The sequence below is a fragment of the Saccoglossus kowalevskii genome, chromosome 6 (assembly GCF_978046115.1).
Source record: "Saccoglossus kowalevskii chromosome 6, keSacKowa6.1, whole genome shotgun sequence".
Taxonomy (NCBI): Eukaryota; Metazoa; Hemichordata; class Enteropneusta; family Harrimaniidae; genus Saccoglossus; species Saccoglossus kowalevskii.
The window spans coordinates 34,305,569-34,325,452 of record NC_140646.1 but is presented as its reverse complement, the minus strand read 5'-3'; the positions used below and the strand labels follow the sequence as shown (position 1 = coordinate 34,325,452).

The following is a 19,884-nucleotide window of genomic DNA, read 5'->3' as shown; positions in this document are numbered from 1 at the left end:
GAATAACGAACTGCCCCAATAGTTGCCTAAAGAGAGATGTCTTAGATATTTTTAGACATTATTGGATGATAATATAGTAGAATAACGAACTGCCCCAATAGTTTCCTAAAGAGAGATGTCTTAGACATTTTTAGACATTATTGGATGATAATATAGTAGAATAACGAACTGCCCCAATAGTTTCCTAAAGAGAGATGTCTTAGATATTTTTAGACATTATTGGATGATAATATAGTAGAAAAACGAACTGCCCCAATAGTTGCCTAAAGAGAGATGTCTTAGACATTTTTAGACATTATTGGATGATAATATAGTAGAATAACGAACTGCCCCAATAGTTGCCTAAAGAGAGATGTCTTAGACATTTTTAGACATTATTGGATGATAATATAGTAGAATAACGAACTGCCCCAATAGTTGCCTAAAGAGAGATGTCTTAGACATTTTTAGACATTATTGGATGATAATATAGTAGAATAACGAACTGCCCCAATAGTTGCCTAAAGAGAGATGTCTTAGACATTTTTAGACATTATTGGATGATAATATAGTAGAATAACGAACTGCCCCAATAGTTGCCTAAAGAGAGATGTCTTAGATATTTTTAGACATTATTGGATGATAATATAGTAGAATAACGAACTGCCCCAATAGTTGCCTAAAGAGAGATGTCTTAGATATTTTTAGACATTATTGGATGATAATATAGTAGAATAACGAACTGCCCCAATAGTTTCCTAAAGAGAGATGTCTTAGACATTTTTAGACATTATTGGATGATAATATAGTAGAATAACGAACTGCCCCAATAGTTGCCTAAAGAGAGATGTCTTAGATATTTTTAGACATTATTGGATGATAATATAGTAGAAAAACGAACTGCCCCAATAGTTGCCTAAAGAGAGATGTCTTAGACATTTTTAGACATTATTGGATGATAATATAGTAGAATAACGAACTGCCCCAATAGTTGCCTAAAGAGAGATGTCTTAGATATTTTTAGACATTATTGGATGATAATATAGTAGAATAACGAACTGCCCCAATAGTTGCCTAAAGAGAGATGTCTTAGACATTTTTAGACATTATTGGATGATAATATAGTAGAATAACGAACTGCCCCAATAGTTGCCTAAAGAGAGATGTCTTAGACATTTTTAGACATTATTGGATGATAATATAGTAGAAAAACGAACTGCCCCAATAGTTGCCTAAAGAGAGATGTCTTAGATATTTTTAGACATTATTGGACGATAATATAGTAGAATAACGAACTGCCCCAATAGTTGCCTAAAGAGAGATGTCTTAGACATTTTTAGACATTATTGGATGATAATATAGTAGAATAACAAACTGCCCCAATAGTTGCCTAAAGAGAGATGTCTTAGACATTTTTAGACATTATTGGATGATAATATAGTAGAAAAACGAACTGCCCCAATAGTTGCCTAAAGAGAGATGTCTTAGATATTTTTAGACATTATTGGATGATAATATAGTAGAATAACGAACTGCCCCAATAGTTGCCTAAAGAGAGATGTCTTAGACATTTTTAGACATTATTGGATGATAATATAGTAGAATAACGAACTGCCCCAATAGTTGCCTAAAGAGAGATGTCTTAGACATTTTTAGACATTATTGGATGATAATATAGTAGAAAAACGAACTGCCCCAATAGTTGCCTAAAGAGAGATGTCTTAGATATTTTTAGACATTATTGGACGATAATATAGTAGAATAACGAACTGCCCCAATAGTTGCCTAAAGAGAGATGTCTTAGACATTTTTAGACATTATTGGATGATAATATAGTAGAAAAACGAACTGCCCCAATAGTTGCCTAAAGAGAGATGTCTTAGATATTTTTAGACATTATTGGATGATAATATAGTAGAATAACGAACTGCCCCAATAGTTTCCTAAAGAGAGATGTCTTAGATATTTTTAGACATTATTGGATGATAATATAGTAGAATAACGAACTGCCCCAATAGTTGCCTAAAGAGAGATGTCTTAGACATTTTTAGACATTATTGGATGATAATATAGTAGAAAAACGAACTGCCCCAATAGTTGCCTAAAGAGAGATGTCTTAGATATTTTTAGACATTATTGGATGATAATATAGTAGAATAACGAACTGCCCCAATAGTTGCCTAAAGAGAGATGTCTTAGACATTTTTAGACATTATTGGATGATAATATAGTAGAATAACGAACTGCCCCAATAGTTGCCTAAAGAGAGATGTCTTAGACATTTTTAGACATTATTGGATGATAATATAGTAGAAAAACGAACTGCCCCAATAGTTGCCTAAAGAGAGATGTCTTAGATATTTTTAGACATTATTGGACGATAATATAGTAGAATAACGAACTGCCCCAATAGTTGCCTAAAGAGAGATGTCTTAGACATTTTTAGACATTATTGGATGATAATATAGTAGAATAACAAACTGCCCCAATAGTTGCCTAAAGAGAGATGTCTTAGACATTTTTAGACATTATTGGATGATAATATAGTAGAAAAACGAACTGCCCCAATAGTTGCCTAAAGAGAGATGTCTTAGATATTTTTAGACATTATTGGATGATAATATAGTAGAATAACGAACTGCCCCAATAGTTTCCTAAAGAGAGATGTCTTAGATATTTTTAGACATTATTGGATGATAATATAGTAGAATAACGAACTGCCCCAATAGTTGCCTAAAGAGAGATGTCTTAGATATTTTTAGACATTATTGGATGATAATATAGTAGAATAACAAACTGCCCCAATAGTTGCCTAAAGAGAGATGTCTTAGATATTTTTAGACATTATTGGATGATAATATAGTAGAATAACGAACTGCCCCAATAGTTGCCTAAAGAGAAATGTCTCAGATATTTTTAGACATTATTGGATGATAATATAGTAGAATAACGAACTGCCCCAATAGTTGCCTAAAGAGAGATGTCTTAGACATTTTTAGACATTATTGGATGATAATATAGTAGAAAAACGAACTGCCCCAATAGTTGTCTAAAGAGAGATGTCTTAGATATTTTTAGACATTATTGGATGATAATATAGTAGAATAACAAACTGCCCCAATAGTTGCCTAAAGAGAGATGTCTTAGATATTTTTAGACATTATTGGATGATAATATAGTAGAATAACGAACTGCCCCAATAGTTGCCTAAAGAGAAATGTCTCAGATATTTTTAGACATTATTGGATGATAATATAGTAGAATAACGAACTGCCCCAATAGTTGCCTAAAGAGAGATGTCTTAGACATTTTTAGACATTATTGGATGATAATATAGTAGAAAAACGAACTGCCCCAATAGTTGTCTAAAGAGAGATGTCTTAGATATTTTTAGACATTATTGGATGATAATATAGTAGAATAACGAACTGCCCCAATAGTTGCCTAAAGAGAGATGTCTTAGACATTTTTAGACATTATTGGACGATAATATAGTAGAAAAACGAACTGCCCCAATAGTTGCCTAAAGAGAGATGTCTTAGATATTTTTAGACATTATTGGATGATAATATAGTAGAATAACGAACTGCCCCAATAGTTTCCTAAAGAGAGATGTCTTAGATATTTTTAGACATTATTGGATGATAATATAGTAGAAAAACGAACTGCCCCAATAGTTGTCTAAAGAGAGATGTCTTAGATATTTTTAGACATTATTGGATGATAATATAGTAGAATAACGAACTGCCCCAATAGTTGCCTAAAGAGAAATGTCTCAGACATTTTTAGACATTATTGGATGATAATATAGTAGAATAACGAACTGCCCCAATAGTTGCCTAAAGAGAAATGTCTCAGACATTTTTAGACATTATTGGATGATAATATAGTAGAATAACGAACTGCCCCAATAGTTGCCTAAAGAGAGATGTCTTAGACATTTTTAGACATTATTGGATGATAATATAGTAGAATAACGAACTGCCCCAATAGTTGCCTAAAGAGAGATGTCTTAGATATTTTTAGACATTATTGGATGATAATATAGTAGAATAACGAACTGCCCCAATAGTTGCCTAAAGAGAGATGTCTTAGATATTTTTAGACATTATTGGACGATAATATTGATAATATCGTAGAAAAACGAACTGCCCCAATAGTTTCCTAAAGAGAGATGTCTTAGATATTTTTAGACATTATTGGATGATAATATAGTAGAATAACGAACTGCCCCAATAGTTGCCTAAAGAGAGATGTCTTAGATATTTTTAGACATTATTGGACGATAATATTGATAATATCGTAGAAAAACGAACTGCCCCAATAGTTTCCTAAAGAGAGATGTCTTAGATATTTTTAGACATTATTGGATGATAATATAGTAGAATAACGAACTGCCCCAATAGTTGCCTAAAGAGAGATGTCTTAGATATTTTTAGACATTATTGGATGATAATATAGTAGAATAACGAACTGCCCCAATAGTTTCCTAAAGAGAGATGTCTTAGACATTTTTAGACATTATTGGATGATAATATAGTAGAATAACGAACTGCCCCAATAGTTGCCTAAAGAGAGATGTCTTAGATATTTTTAGACATTATTGGACGATAATATTGATAATATCGTAGAAAAACGAACTGCCCCAATAGTTTCCTAAAGAGAGATGTCTTAGATATTTTTAGACATTATTGGATGATAATATAGTAGAATAACGAACTGCCCCAATAGTTGCCTAAAGAGAGATGTCTTAGATATTTTTAGACATTATTGGATGATAATATAGTAGAATAACAAACTGCCCCAATAGTTGCCTAAAGAGAGATGTCTTAGATATTTTTAGACATTATTGGATGATAATATAGTAGAATAACGAACTGCCCCAATAGTTGCCTAAAGAGAGATGTCTTAGATATTTTTAGACATTATTGGACGATAATATTGATAATATCGTAGAAAAACGAACTGCCCCAATAGTTTCCTAAAGAGAGATGTCTTAGATATTTTTAGACATTATTGGATGATAATATAGTAGAATAACGAACTGCCCCAATAGTTGCCTAAAGAGAGATGTCTTAGACATTTTTAGACATTATTGGACGATAATATAGTAGAATAACGAACTGCCCCAATAGTTGTCTAAAGAGAGATGTCTTAGATATTTTTAGACATTATTGGATGATAATATAGTAGAATAACGAACTGCCCCAATAGTTGCCTAAAGAGAGATGTCTTAGATATTTTTAGACATTATTGGACGATAATATTGATAATATCGTAGAATAACGAACTTCCCCAATAGTTGTCTAAAGAGAGATGTCTTAGACATTTTTAGACATTATTGGATGATAATATAGTAGAATAACGAACTGCCCCAATAGTTGCCTAAAGAGAGATGTCTTAGACATTTTTAGACATTATTGGATGATAATATAGTAGAATAACGAACTGCCCCAATAGTTGTCTAAAGAGAGATGTCTTAGATATTTTTAGACATTATTGGATGATAATATAGTAGAATAACGAACTGCCCCAATAGTTGCCTAAAGAGAGATGTCTTAGATATTTTTAGACATTATTGGATGATAATATAGTAGAATAACGAACTGCCCCAATAGTTGCCTAAAGAGAAATGTCTCAGATATTTTTAGACATTATTGGATGATAATATAGTAGAATAACGAACTGCCCCAATAGTTGCCTAAAGAGAGATGTCTTCGACATTTTTAGACATTATTGGATGATAATATAGTAGAATAACGAACTGCCCCAATAGTTGTCTAAAGAGAGATGTCTTAGACATTTTTAGACATTATTGGATGATAATATAGTAGAATAACGAACTGCCCCAATAGTTGCCTAAAGAGAGATGTCTTCGACATTTTTAGACATTATTGGATGATAATATAGTAGAATAACGAACTGCCCCAATAGTTGCCTAAAGAGAGATGTCTTAGATATTTTTAGACATTATTGGATGATAATATAGTAGAAAAACGAACTGCCCCAATAGTTGCCTAAAGAGAGATGTCTTAGACATTTTTAGACATTATTGGATGATAATATAGTAGAATAACGAACTGCCCCAATAGTTGCCTAAAGAGAGATGTCTTAGACATTTTTAGACATTATTGGATGATAATATAGTAGAATAACGAACTGCCCCAATAGTTGCCTAAAGAGAGATGTCTTAGACATTTTTAGACATTATTGGATGATAATATAGTAGAATAACGAACTGCCCCAATAGTTGCCTAAAGAGAGATGTCTTAGACATTTTTAGACATTATTGGACGATAATATAGTAGAATAACGAACTGCCCCAATAGTTGCCTAAAGAGAGATGTCTTAGATATTTTTAGACATTATTGGATGATAATATAGTAGAATAACAAACTGCCCCAATAGTTGCCTAAAGAGAAATGTCTCAGATATTTTTAGACATTATTGGATGATAATATAGTAGAATAACGAACTGCCCCAATAGTTGCCTAAAGAGAGATGTCTTAGACATTTTTAGACATTATTGGATGATAATATAGTAGAATAACAAACTGCCCCAATAGTTGCCTAAAGAGAAATGTCTCAGATATTTTTAGACATTATTGGAAGATAATATAGTAGAATAACGAACTGCCCCAATAGTTGCCTAAAGAGAGATGTCTTAGACATTTTTAGACATTATTGGACGATAATATAGTAGAATAACGAACTGCCCCAATAGTTGCCTAAAGAGAAATGTCTCAGATATTTTTAGACATTATTGGATGATAATATAGTAGAATAACGAACTGCCCCAATAGTTGCCTAAAGAGAGATGTCTTAGACATTTTTAGACATTATTGGATGATAATATAGTAGAATAACGAACTGCCCCAATAGTTGCCTAAAGAGAGATGTCTTAGATATTTTTAGACATTATTGGATGATAATATAGTAGAATAACGAACTGCCCCAATAGTTGCCTAAAGAGAGATGTCTTAGACATTTTTAGACATTATTGGATGATAATATAGTAGAATAACGAACTGCCCCAATAGTTGCCTAAAGAGAGATGTCTTAGACATTTTTAGACATTATTGGACGATAATATAGTAGAATAACGAACTGCCCCAATAGTTGCCTAAATTGAGATGTCTTAGATATTTTTAGACATTATTGGATGATAATATAGTAGAATAACGAACTGCCCCAATAGTTGCCTAAAGAGAGATGTCTTAGACATTTTTAGACATTATTGGATGATAATATAGTAGAATAACGAACTGCCCCAATAGTTGCCTAAATTGAGATGTCTTAGATATTTTTAGACATTATTGGATGATAATATAGTAGAATAACAAACTGCCCCAATAGTTGCCTAAAGAGAGATGTCTTAGACATTTTTAGACATTATTGGATGATAATATAGTAGAATAACGAACTGCCCCAATAGTTGCCTAAAGAGAGATGTCTTAGATATTTTTAGACATTATTGGATGATAATATAGTAGAATAACGAACTGCCCCAATAGTTGCCTAAAGAGAGATGATAATATCGATCCGGATGATGTATAATGGCAAATAATATAGTTATCAAGAAATCAGGAATTGAAATCAAGAAATGTAACATTTGGAGTGTTATTTCTTGGAGGAAAAGCCTCAATTTGTACGTGATTCGCAATTCAGACCTTCGTTGTCTCGACTTGTTCACAATTGTATTGAACAACATCGATGAATAAAAAATTGACATAAAGATGGATAATTATAAATACTATTATTGCTCGAACCATGGATGTACATCCCATGCTCGAACATACATGAAGTAGAGTAAGTATCGTGACTCGTAACAGTTGTTGTACTTAACCGGAAAACAACAGATACTGAAGACAAGCACGGAGAATCATCAACCCAATGTTTAATTTACTGGGGGTCGAACAGGGTTTTATAAAGTTGCTGATTTATGGGCCAAGCAAAGAAACAGAAAACTCAGTATTTCTGTGAGACATTTGCAATACTGTCTAAACATGCAGTGCACTTTTATTGGATACAAAAGAATGATAGATTGTACATAAAATAAATAGTAAACAAGCAGCCTGTCGGCTGAGATAGCTCCGCTGTTAGCAATGCACATGGCAATTAAAGAACAGAAGATATCATTAGAAAATGAACAAATCTGAGAGAGGTCCACATGTAGTACCTATAAGTATAATATATCAAAGCAATTGGACTTGCGGTTTTTAACAAGAAGTTGAAAATATCACTTTTTACTAAAAATGACAAAAATATTCACCAAAATTAGAGAATTGAAGATATCATCATGAAATGAACAAATCTGAGAGAGGTCTACCGAAGGTACATATACACCAAGTATCAAAGCATTCAGGCTTGTAGTTTTCAAGAAGAAGTCGAAAAAGTAAAACATTGACACGGACAACGACGGACAATCACTCATATGATAAGCTCCGCTCGACAAAGTCGACAGCGGAGCTAAAAATGGTTTTGTTTTATTTCTCAATTTGTTTATGCAATACAATATGTGAATTTATGCAAATTATATGCTAATTATTATGCAAATTAGTTGCGACTCTATGGAAAATTTCTGGAGAGAACACAGTACTGTGACGCAACAAATTGTCTTACATGAACATTTATCAAGAATCTGATATTGTGTTGAGTATTCGGTGGACTATTGTATCAATAATAGGTCAACGTGAACTTGAATTAGTTTTATTTCATGTATGCACAAAATTATTAACAAGCAGCCCTGGTCTAAATTCATTTTCAAACTTTCAAGTTTTTTTATGCAGTTCAACAGTGTGTCTATTCTACATGCTGTCTGTTTGTGTGTAATAAATATAAGTTTGCATACTTGGGTGACACAATAACATATATACAACTAGCAAACAGGCCAGAGTCGTTTTACATAAATGACCTCAAGTGTGTTTCATTTGTAACTCTTTTGTTGATCAGGTGTATTTAAATAAACATCTTTGTGTTCATTTCAAAGGATGTTTACACCAGTTGTTTTAGGGGATTAATGTGGCAGGGGGAAAGATAAGCATTAGTTTACATAGTGAATTGAGGAGAAGTTTTTGAATTGAAATTACCCATGAGCACTTAGTACAATCCCCGGGATTGAGTGGCTACTCTTTAAAAATTGTAGTTATCATCATCAAACCACATCTTATGACTTTTTGAGAGAACCTGAGGCCACTGAATCACGACATAAAGAATAGGAAGTTAAAAATTAAACCAGTAATATGATGTTTGCATATCATAAATTTAACACAGTCATAAACAATAAATCACATATAAGTAGTCAATGTCAAAGAAGAAACCATACATTTTTCATGACAGTCATTTTAATGGCTGACAAATTTATCAAATGGCTAGCAAATATTCCTTGACTCACTGCAGGCAATCTTTGCATGCAGTGAAGACAAAAAACATTCTTTGGATGATTGATCACACACTGTCAGTGAGACACCTGAATAAAACAGCCGTATACACATGTACACACAAAATCAGAAATAACTCATTTTAAAGAACATGTCTACATGACTTCACACAACACCAAAATATGTTATATTCATCAAAAAAAGATGCAGATGTTTTTTTTATATTGCGAAATATTAGCTCAATTTTTATTTTTCAAGAAAATTCAATTTAAAAATACGTTGTATAATGATACAACATACAACAATACAATATTTAAATTTTTAGACTATGCAGTACGCGTGTACATGTTTGGGAAGTGCATATGCTCGGGTCTCTGCTTCAAAATATTCGCGTAGATGGATTTGTCCTCTTTGCTCTAATGTTTCGATTTTCACAGGATTTAACCTGTTTTAGTTTGAATAATGGTAATATAAGTCGATCGATAGTTTCTACCGATATCATGCTTGAGTTTTGTGAAGCGGATCGAAATATAATTTGGAAAATCGTGTTATTTTCGGGAAATTTCGATGTCATGATGTCAACGCTTTCCTACCTTGTGTTATTATATGAGTGGTAGGGGAATGTACCGGCGACTGACTAACTATGCCGATCCTACTGTAGGTCATTTTTTTATTATCTAAGAAACGTTCCGAGCGCCTGTGCTACCACTAATGCATTTAGCGTCTGCGTGTACATCATTATGTGCAAGTTATATCGTTTGATATTTAATTTGTAGCAATTTGTATGTTGTCTAATTTTAGTTGTGAAATTTAAATAAATTGTCATGATAATGTTATATATCATTGTCGCGATCCCCAGCAGTGTGTGTACAGTATGGGTTGTTACGGACGGTTTGTTTTCCAACGTTGTTTCTTGGGAATGGATTTGACCCCTGCAAACTAATTCCCTTCACTTCGATTACATCGCGGTTTTAAATAATTTTGTGACTGAGTAAGATAATTATTTGTCAAAATGTGCGCAGGGGTAATATCATAATTGCATATCTTGATAATTACGTGTGGACACACATAGGCCAGATTAGAGCGGGCATTTTTTAACGAGAACATTTTGACAGCTAATTATGTGTTATTTTGACGACAAACTTACAGACAAAACTTTTTCAAATCATATCTCTACAAATCGTACAATACGCAGCAGTGACCAGTTATATGCTTACCTGGAATTTTGGACAAGTGTCAGAGATTTCGTCAAAATTTGCCAGAAAATTCCATAAATGCCGTTTGGTTAAAAAGTTGGCAGTCTCCAAGATGGCGTCTGTTTAATATCACGTGACCATGCGAGCGGGTCAGTAATTTGGTCATGTGACATGGGTCACTTCCGCAAAGAGAGATCATTGTCATTTTCCGAAGCTGCCAAGTTGATCAAGCACCGTTTTGACTGCTCACAATGTGACTAATATCAAACTGAAACTACACAGTAGGTATATTTTATTGAACTACTGGGGAATTATCTCATCTGATAATGCACGTCTAATAGACAAAATACGATAAATAGGAAACACGAATTGTTATTTTGGTTTAGGGCAAAATCATAATTTAATTTTTATTAAACTTCAGCGTGTTGGTACTTTGTTATTAAAATCACTTAAGGTTACTAAGATTAATAAAGTTTATCATTAAATTTAAAAGCAAATATTCATATAGTGAAGCCAAATATAGTGAAGCCAAATAAACTGTGAATTTGGCATTCGTGGAAAATAACAATTCGGGTTACCGGAAGTAAAAAAAAATATCTCTAGCCTACTTAAGCATATCAGTAGTATTCTATATGTAGCCTGAGACAACACAATAGATTTTAATATAGAGTCTAAATGTTGCAATACATGCTCAGGCAAACAATAACACAGACTGACGATGAGTCTAACTGCGTTGTTTTTGTGGATTTCAGGTAAAAATATTAAAATGGGATATGTGGTCTACAAACTACTATAAAAATAATATTTTTATCCTCCCTGGGCAAATCACTGTTAGCAGTATAACCATTTACCATGTCAACTACTTCCTGTTGTAATTTGTTTTGAGATGTCCACATTGCAGTGTATGTAGGAACCATCAGATACCTAACTACCTCTCTGCTTTAGCTAAGTACATGTTGTCATGCCAACTCACCAGTTTGCTTTATAACGATATGTAGTAGATAATATTTGGTAATTGTTGTTCTAAGTAACTTTTAAAAATAGCTAGACGTTTCGAGCAATGAATCTTTATCGATGGCTTAGAAGTAAATGTTTAAATTTAAATTAAATTAAACAATAATTCATCTTTGAGTAAATTTTAAAAAAGATTCTGAGTTGTAGCCATGCTCCTTTCCTGCCACAGTTGACTGTTCTCGGCTTTCCTACTTCTCCTACTACTACAAAGTGAAATGTCAGAGAAAGGGGGAAGCCATATACTAGTAAGTGACATGTACTGAATACTGTAAAAACTCATAGTTGTTGACTATTCTGTTTACAAGTGTGTGAATTACTAGCATCCTAATGAAAATAATGATTTTGTTGTCTGGGGAGTCTGGAGTAAAACATATGATCGCTGTTTACTAAGTGGCTTGGTGGGTTAAATTGAAAACTGATTACAAAAGTAAAGTCGAGTAACATCTCAAATGAATCGTCCTGAATTTCTGTATCTGATATCAAAGAAAACAACCAAAACAAATTGCCTCATGAAAATCAATCTTACGCATTTTCTCTTGCTTACAGATGCAAAGTTGATGCAAATGAGGAATAATGAGGAACCTCATTGTGAAATGCCGTGTTCTCTCAAGGTCAAGCACCCTTTTTAGAGCCAACAGATAAAATTTGAGTCAATTTTCAGTTTTTATTCAAAAAATTTAGCTATTTTGGTCCAAATCTTCTGAAAGAAAGTGCAGACTATAAATAGGACTATTTTTGAATTTGTGATGAAAAGAGGGAATTGGTGGTAAAAGGGTTATAGACCTAATTCATTTCATTTAAATATAAAACAACGATGAATTTCATAAAAGTTTTTGTATGAAACATTTACTCCATCTTAAGTTCTCCTATACTATTGTTTTTGATTGTGTTGTTTTAATATATACTCAATGCAGAGTTTGCTTGCTGCATTTCTCAATCAATTTTTACATTTTACGTGAAACCAGGGCGCAGCTTTCATCCAAATGGTGGGGGGGGTGACTACTTTAAACTTTCAAGATTGGTACATAATTTAACACACGCTTAGTTTGGCTTATAAGAGCACGTCTATTTCATAACATTTGGGCACTTCAATACAACTATTTACCGATTTTGAAAATTATATTGCGGCGCTGATTTACTCATAAAAATATAAATTCAAATTGTCAACATTCTTAAAACCACTTCCTGTCATCATTTTACTGAATACAGTGACTGAGGTGTGTTTTGATTCCAGCTGGTGTTACGGTACATTTATACAACTATTGTTTTATTTATTGCAGAACTATTTACAATTATATTTGTGATGGAGCTTCAAGAGTTAGATGAAGATCAGGATACTCACCTTTGCCTGAATTGTAAAACAACCATTCCTGGCTTGTTAAACTATGTGAAACACAAACAACAAGAGTGCTCATCGCTAAAGAAGGCACTCGTTTCCTTAAGCATGGATGGACCGACAATTGTTAGTAAAAATGTCTCTGAAAATGCAGAGTTCAGTCACTTTGGAAAGAAGAAATCCGAAAAAGCAAAGACTACTATTCAGCTTTACCCGCCAAGTACAAGTCTCACTGAAGTTGGGAATATTTTTGAATCCAGCTCTGATGAAGAGGTCTGGGGAATGAATGTTGACTATGTGGATGATGCAGAGGAGGAAAGGCGTAGCTATGGTGATTCATGTGATGTTAGGACAGGGAAGAATAGAGACATTCTGGAGTTTGTAACCAAGAACACAACAGGAAAGAAAGCTACTGAACAAAATGAAATAGTAGAAGATTCAACAAACCTGCGGAACTGTTTAAAAATAGAGGAGGATACTGTTTCAGACTTGTGTCAAAATTCCAAGGGAGAACCATTGACACTGCAGTATACAGACATGCATTGTGCAACACATACAGGACTAATTAAAAGAAAACAAGACAAGCCAATGAAGAGAAAGAGGAATAAAAGCAAGCGTCACAGGTTTAAAATTTCACAGAAATTTGTCAACTCTATTCATGATGATCCTGAATCTTGTAAGAAATCCCCCAAATCTGGCTTGTTTAAACAAAAACCAAAACAAATGCAGAAAAAGATTACAACCGCTAAAGACCCTTTCAAATGTGAATACTGTACCCAGTCATTTATTGATATGGCTGGCTATATGAAACACAAGGAAAATGAACACCTTGACGAGGTGGAGAATGGACGAAGCTATGGGGGTATGAAATTGCGGAGATTGAAAAAGAAGATTAACAAAATGGATGAATTAACTTCAGTGGTTTATGAAAGCGAAGCGATGCGAGAGAGGGACACGCCTGGCAGTGATCAAGAGACCTCTGCCTATATGGGAGCACTGGGATTACAGTCGTCAAAGACACAAGAAAAAACACAAACATCTCCGAAAAGCAACAAGTCAGAGGATAACAAGTTGGTGGAAGATATTTCTAAGTCTATTGATGAGCAGAACCCCGAAAATGAAGAATCTGAAATGGAAGTTGGGACAACACAAGTTGGTGGAAAAATCTCTTCGTTGATTCACTGTAGTGAATGTGAATACTCGTCAGAGAGTATATACAGCGTACAAAATCATATAAAGGAGAAACACGATGATGATCAAATGGACAGTCTGTTGCAGTGGCGTCAAAACGAGGACGTCTCAAAATGCGATGTATGCAATTCTTTAATCTTGTCGTGTCGTTTGCAGCATCATTACAAAAGTAAAATACACCGAAAACGGGTGTTGAAGCAAAGCGGTGCAGGTCCTCTGGAGAAATGCACGACTTGTTCGAAGGCGTTCTATTTACCTGAGGATGTGACAATACACATGAAACAGCATGTCGGTAAAAATGTAATAAAATGTCTCATCTGTAAGATGAAGTTTCGCAACAAGGATGAGTTGAGTACTCATCAAGCGACTGATGATCACATCCAGTTGCAGAAATGGGAGGCAAAATCACATGAATTGCAGGTGACCAGTAGGAAAGAGTGTATGAACAAAGTTACCAAGCTGGTGATGGTTGATGGTAAATGCCGATATCGATGTAACATATGTCAGAGTGTTTTGGGATCCAAAGGCGTGCAAGCGCACATTTACTCACACACAGGTGATAGACCCTTTAAGTGCCCTATGTGTGAGCAGACGTACAAACTGCGAGAGGATCTTAACTTGCATATTAAGTGCCATTTAGGGATAAAAGAAAAAAAATGCCCACACTGCGATTTCAGCACAGTGCGATCAGGCTGTTTGAAGCGGCATATTGACGCCATACACAATAAGGGACAGGAAAAAAATTTCATATGCGAGATTTGTGGGGCACGTTTTTATTCAAGTTCGCTTCTGAAAACTCATACACAAAGCCACACAGGTGTTAGGCCGTTCACTTGTCCGTACAAAGGCTGTATATATGCTGGTCGTCATAAAGTTGAACTTCGTTACCATATGGATACTCACACTGGGGAACGTTTGTTTCTATGTGATATGTGTGGTTATGGCGGTAAGACGAAACACGCGCTAACAAAACACAGGAGGACACATAGTGGTGAAAAACCATTCAAATGTGACTTCACCGGTTGCGACTATGCAAGTACTGTGTGTTCGCATCTGAAGCGTCATAAGCGCAAGCACATGGGATCCAAACCATACAAGTGTCCCTACTGTGACCATCGCACAGCGAATATTGAAAACATGCATAAGCATATAAGTAAGACGAACAAGCACCAGGGCAAGAAACTTTTCAATTGTCCGTACTGTAAGGAATACTCTACAAACGTGTCTGTGGAGTTTAGGTCACATGTGCACTGGAATCATAAACCCATTTGTACGACTGATGTTATGTCTATCATAGCAGGGATATACAACCCAGAAGATGATTGTCTTCCTTCTGAGAACAGTACGGTTACAGCAGAGAAAATGAAACAGTCTAAAGTCAGACAAGATGCATCACCGAGTGCTGCCAGCAACAAAGAGGTGGCATTTGTACCGCCAAACGTGATGGAAACTGATGCAGCTACAGCATCTTCTGGAGTGCGGGATATTTCTGGGGACCGAGTAAACGATAAAAATTCTCTTCCTGTAACAGTTTTCAAAACCGTTGAAGTGGTGACAGAAAATGATCATCAAAGCAATGTTGAGAATGACGACTACAGCATGTGCAGTCAGGAAATGACGCGTCCAGATGCACTATGTAACGGTGACGGTTTCCAAACCAAAGAACAAATGGCCTTTTTAGAAATAATGCAGCTCACCACTTCAACCCAACCGACAACCACAAGTACCAGTAACTTGAGCATTAGCAATCCGAATGTAACAGTGCAAAATCTCCCAACTGTCACTTTGAGCACGTTGAACAGAGTTGAAAACTCTTGTTACATGTCACTACCTTCTTCACACACTGGAGACGATGAAGTTTCTGTCATTCAAGAATTACATGCCAACGTACCGCCAATTGTACACACAATGAAAGAGTCAACACGGGTTAACCAACAGCAGTCCTTGTCGCAAAATGATAGATTAAACCAGACACAGATCACAGTGGATGATGATGATAATGATTTATTTCTTTCACCATTTACAATGACTCCTGAGAAATAACCCACTTAAATTTAGTGACAAATAACTAAAATTCCTGGTGAGAAATAACCACTAAAACTCAAGTGAGAAATAACTCGCTAAAACCCTTGTGAGAAATAACTCCTAGTTTACAGCCAGCATTATGTAATTATGATGAAGTATTATTTTTCCTTTTGAAGCCCAGATTATTAAAATAACTTAAAAGTACCCTGATAGTTACAATTAGTAACGCTCCCTGTGTTAAAAGGCACATTTGTGATGCAGCCCACATTTGTATTTTATGTGAACACATAATAAAATTTAACATGCACTGTATAAGTTGCAGAGGACTACTATCAAACACAACTTGTTCAATAACTTGGGCACTTTAAGCCATGGAGCTGCAATCTCTCTGTACTACTGCATGATGGGATAAATAATTTGACATTGACAGTGTATGCGGACATTACCTGATATGGTTGCTAAACATCTTACGAACACCTGCGTCTGCCTTGAAAGGACACATTGTCACAAAAAAAATTGGACTAATAATTCGAATGCATCTATGATTGACAGATAATTTGAAGACTTCCTTGATCGTTTAAATTGTGTCTTCTCGTCAACTTTTAGATGAGAATTATGCTTAAATTACGCATGATTGTATATGACAGAAAAATACATTATTCTATGGATACTTAGATATTTTCTGGAGCACTCTGACCACATGCATCACTCTATAGTCTGATTTGCCTATTGAAATCTGGCTGTTATCTTTGCATACACCATCACCTTAGTTTGGCACATTGATGACCTTAACGCTGTATGCTGCCCAAATTACGTGGAGTATAATTTGTGTACCGCTCAATTGATGTTTATTCACACAATTTTGAGAAACTGGAAAATTCAGTCTGTTGGATTGCAGAAATGAAAAACCAATCACCATTTTCCCCCCGAAGCTTGAACCTTGAAGATACTTGCACTACTGATAATGAGATGTTAGTAGTGTACTTGCCCTTCCTTTTTCCAATCTAGCTACATGTATTATTTTATGTTAATGCACTATTATTTGAGAACTTTTATACAATTCATGTTACTGTAAAATACTTTATTTTTTATTGGGAATTCATTTTTGCTGAAGGATTAGGTAGAAATTTACGTCAAAAATCAGTGAAAATAAAATTCATATAAAACACCCAAAAGTCTTTTCAGCGAAAATTAACTCCTGCAGAAATGAAGTATCTTACAGTAACATGAATTGTATAAAGATTATTGCAGTAAATGTATTAATTGAAGAACACATTGGCTAGTATTTTCCTTGGATATGTTGCTGTACTATTACTTTTTTATGAACTTTTATATTATATTCTATAAGAGACATTTAGATTAATACACTACATTTTTATTAGTAAAACATGAATATTAATTTTTTAGTAATTATGACTTTGGTTAAAAAAGTTCACCCCTGAAGTCGGCCAATATTTTTCGCACTGTCGACTTTGTCGAGCGAAGTTTATTATGAGTGATTGCCCGTTGTTCGTTTCAACTTTTTACTTTTTCGACTTCTTCTTGAAAACTACAACTTTTATTAAATTGATACTTGGTTTATATGTACTTTGGGCAGACCTCTCTTAGATTTGTTAATTTCATAATACCTTCAATACTCTAATTTTGATAAATATTTTTGGTAAAAAGTGATATTTTCAACTTCTTGTTGAAAACTGCAAGTCAGATTGCTTTGATAATATATATATATATATATAGGTACTACATGTGGACCTCTCTCAGATTTGTTCATTTCAATATATCTTCAATTCTCTAATTTTGATGAATATTTTTGTCATTTTTTGTAAAAAGTGATATTTTCGAATTCTTGTTAAAAACCGCAAGTCCAATTGCTTTGATATTACATATATAGGTACTACATGTGGACCTCTTTCAGATTTGTTAATTTCGTGGTGATATCTTCAATTATCTAATTTTGATGATTATTTTTGATGAAAAGTGATATTTTTGAATCCTTGTTGAAAATAGCAAGTCCCATTGCTTTGATACTATACATATTGTTCATTTTCTAATGATATCTTCTGTTCTTAAATTGAAATGTGCATTGCTAACAGCGGAGCTATCTCAGCCGACCGACAGCTTGTTAACATTTTTAATATTTTTCATGATATTTTCTCTCAACTTCTGAGGATTGCTGAAATTTATCTCTGGTGATAGAAAATTTATTTAAAAATTTTTGGTAAAAAGTGATATTTTCAACTTCTTGTTGAAAACTGCAAGTTCGATTGCTTTGATAATATATATATATATAGGTACTACATGTGGACCTCTCTCAGATTTGTTCATTTCAATATATCTTCAATTCTCTAATTTTGATGAATATTTTTGTCATTTTTTGTAAAAAGTGATATTTTCGAATTCTTGTTAAAAACGATCAAGTCCGATTGCTTGATACTATAGGTACCTCAGGTAGTCCTCTCTCAGATAAGTTCCATTTCTAATGATATCTCATGTGTTCAATACATCATGATTTATCTTTTTTTGTGTTCAATACATCATGGTTTATCCCTTAATGTGTTCAATACATCATGGTTTATCCCTTTATGTATTCAATACATCATGGTTTATCTTTATGTGTTCAATACATCATGGTTTATCTTTATGTGTTCAATACATCATGGTTTATCTTCTTTATGTATTCAATACATCATGGTTTATCTCATGGTTTATCTCCTTTATGTGTTCAATACATCATGGTTTATCCCTTAATGTGTTCAATACATCATGGTTTATCTCCTTTATGTATTCAATACATCATGGTTTATCTTTGTGTTCAATACATCATGGTTTATCTCATGGTTTATCTCCTTTATGTGTTCAATACATCATGGTTTATCTTTATGTGTTCAATACATCATGGTTTATCCCTTAATGTGTTCAATACATCATGGTTTAACTCTTTTATGTGTTCAATACATCATGGTTTATCCCTTAATGTGTTCAATACATCATGGTTTATCTCCTTTATGTGTTCAATACATCATGGTTTATCCCTTAATGTGTTCAATACATCATGGTTTATCTCTTTTTATGTCTTCAATATATCATGGTTTATCCCTTAATGTGTTCAATACATCATGGTTTATCTTCTTTATGTGTTCAATACATCATGGTTTATCTTCTTTATGTGTTCAATACATCATGGTTTATCCCTTAATGTGTTCAATACATCATGGTTTATCCCTTAATGTGTTCAATACATCATGGTTTATCCCTTAATGTGTTCAATACATCATGGTTTATTTCCTTTATGTGTTCAATACATCATGGTTTATCCCTTAATGTGTTCAATACATCATGGTTTATCCCTTAATGTGTTCAATACATCATGGTTTATCTCTTTTTATGTCTTCAATATATCATGGTTTATCCCTTAATGTGTTCAATACATCATGGTTTATCTTCTTTATGTGTTCAATACATCATGGTTTATCTTCTTTATGTGTTCAATACATCATGGTTTATCCCTCAATGTGTTCAATACATCATGGTTTATCCCTTAATGTGTTCAATACATCATGGTTTATCTCCTTTATGTGTTCAATACATCATGGTTTATCTCTTTTATGTGTTCAATACATCATGGTTTATCTTCTTTATGTGTTCAATACATCATGGTTTATCTTCTTTATGTGTTCAATACATCATGGTTTATCCCTCAATGTGTTCAATACATCATGGTTTATCCCTTAATGTGTTCAATACATCATGGTTTATCTTTGTG

At 33.7% G+C, this 19,884-nt stretch overlaps 1 protein-coding gene across 1 annotated transcript; it reads left to right on the top strand.

Annotated features, from left to right (window-relative positions):
* Positions 1 to 10,740: 10,740 nt before the first annotated feature.
* On the top strand, positions 10,741 to 18,470 carry LOC102801975 (uncharacterized). The gene is made up of 2 exons (XM_006816867.3): positions 10,741 to 10,836; positions 12,850 to 18,470. The coding sequence occupies exon 2, from the start codon at positions 12,873 to 12,875 to the stop codon at positions 16,137 to 16,139; it is 3,267 nt and encodes a 1,088-aa protein (XP_006816930.2). The 5' UTR covers positions 10,741 to 10,836; positions 12,850 to 12,872; the 3' UTR covers positions 16,140 to 18,470.
* The last annotated feature ends 1,414 nt before the right edge of the window (positions 18,471 to 19,884 follow it).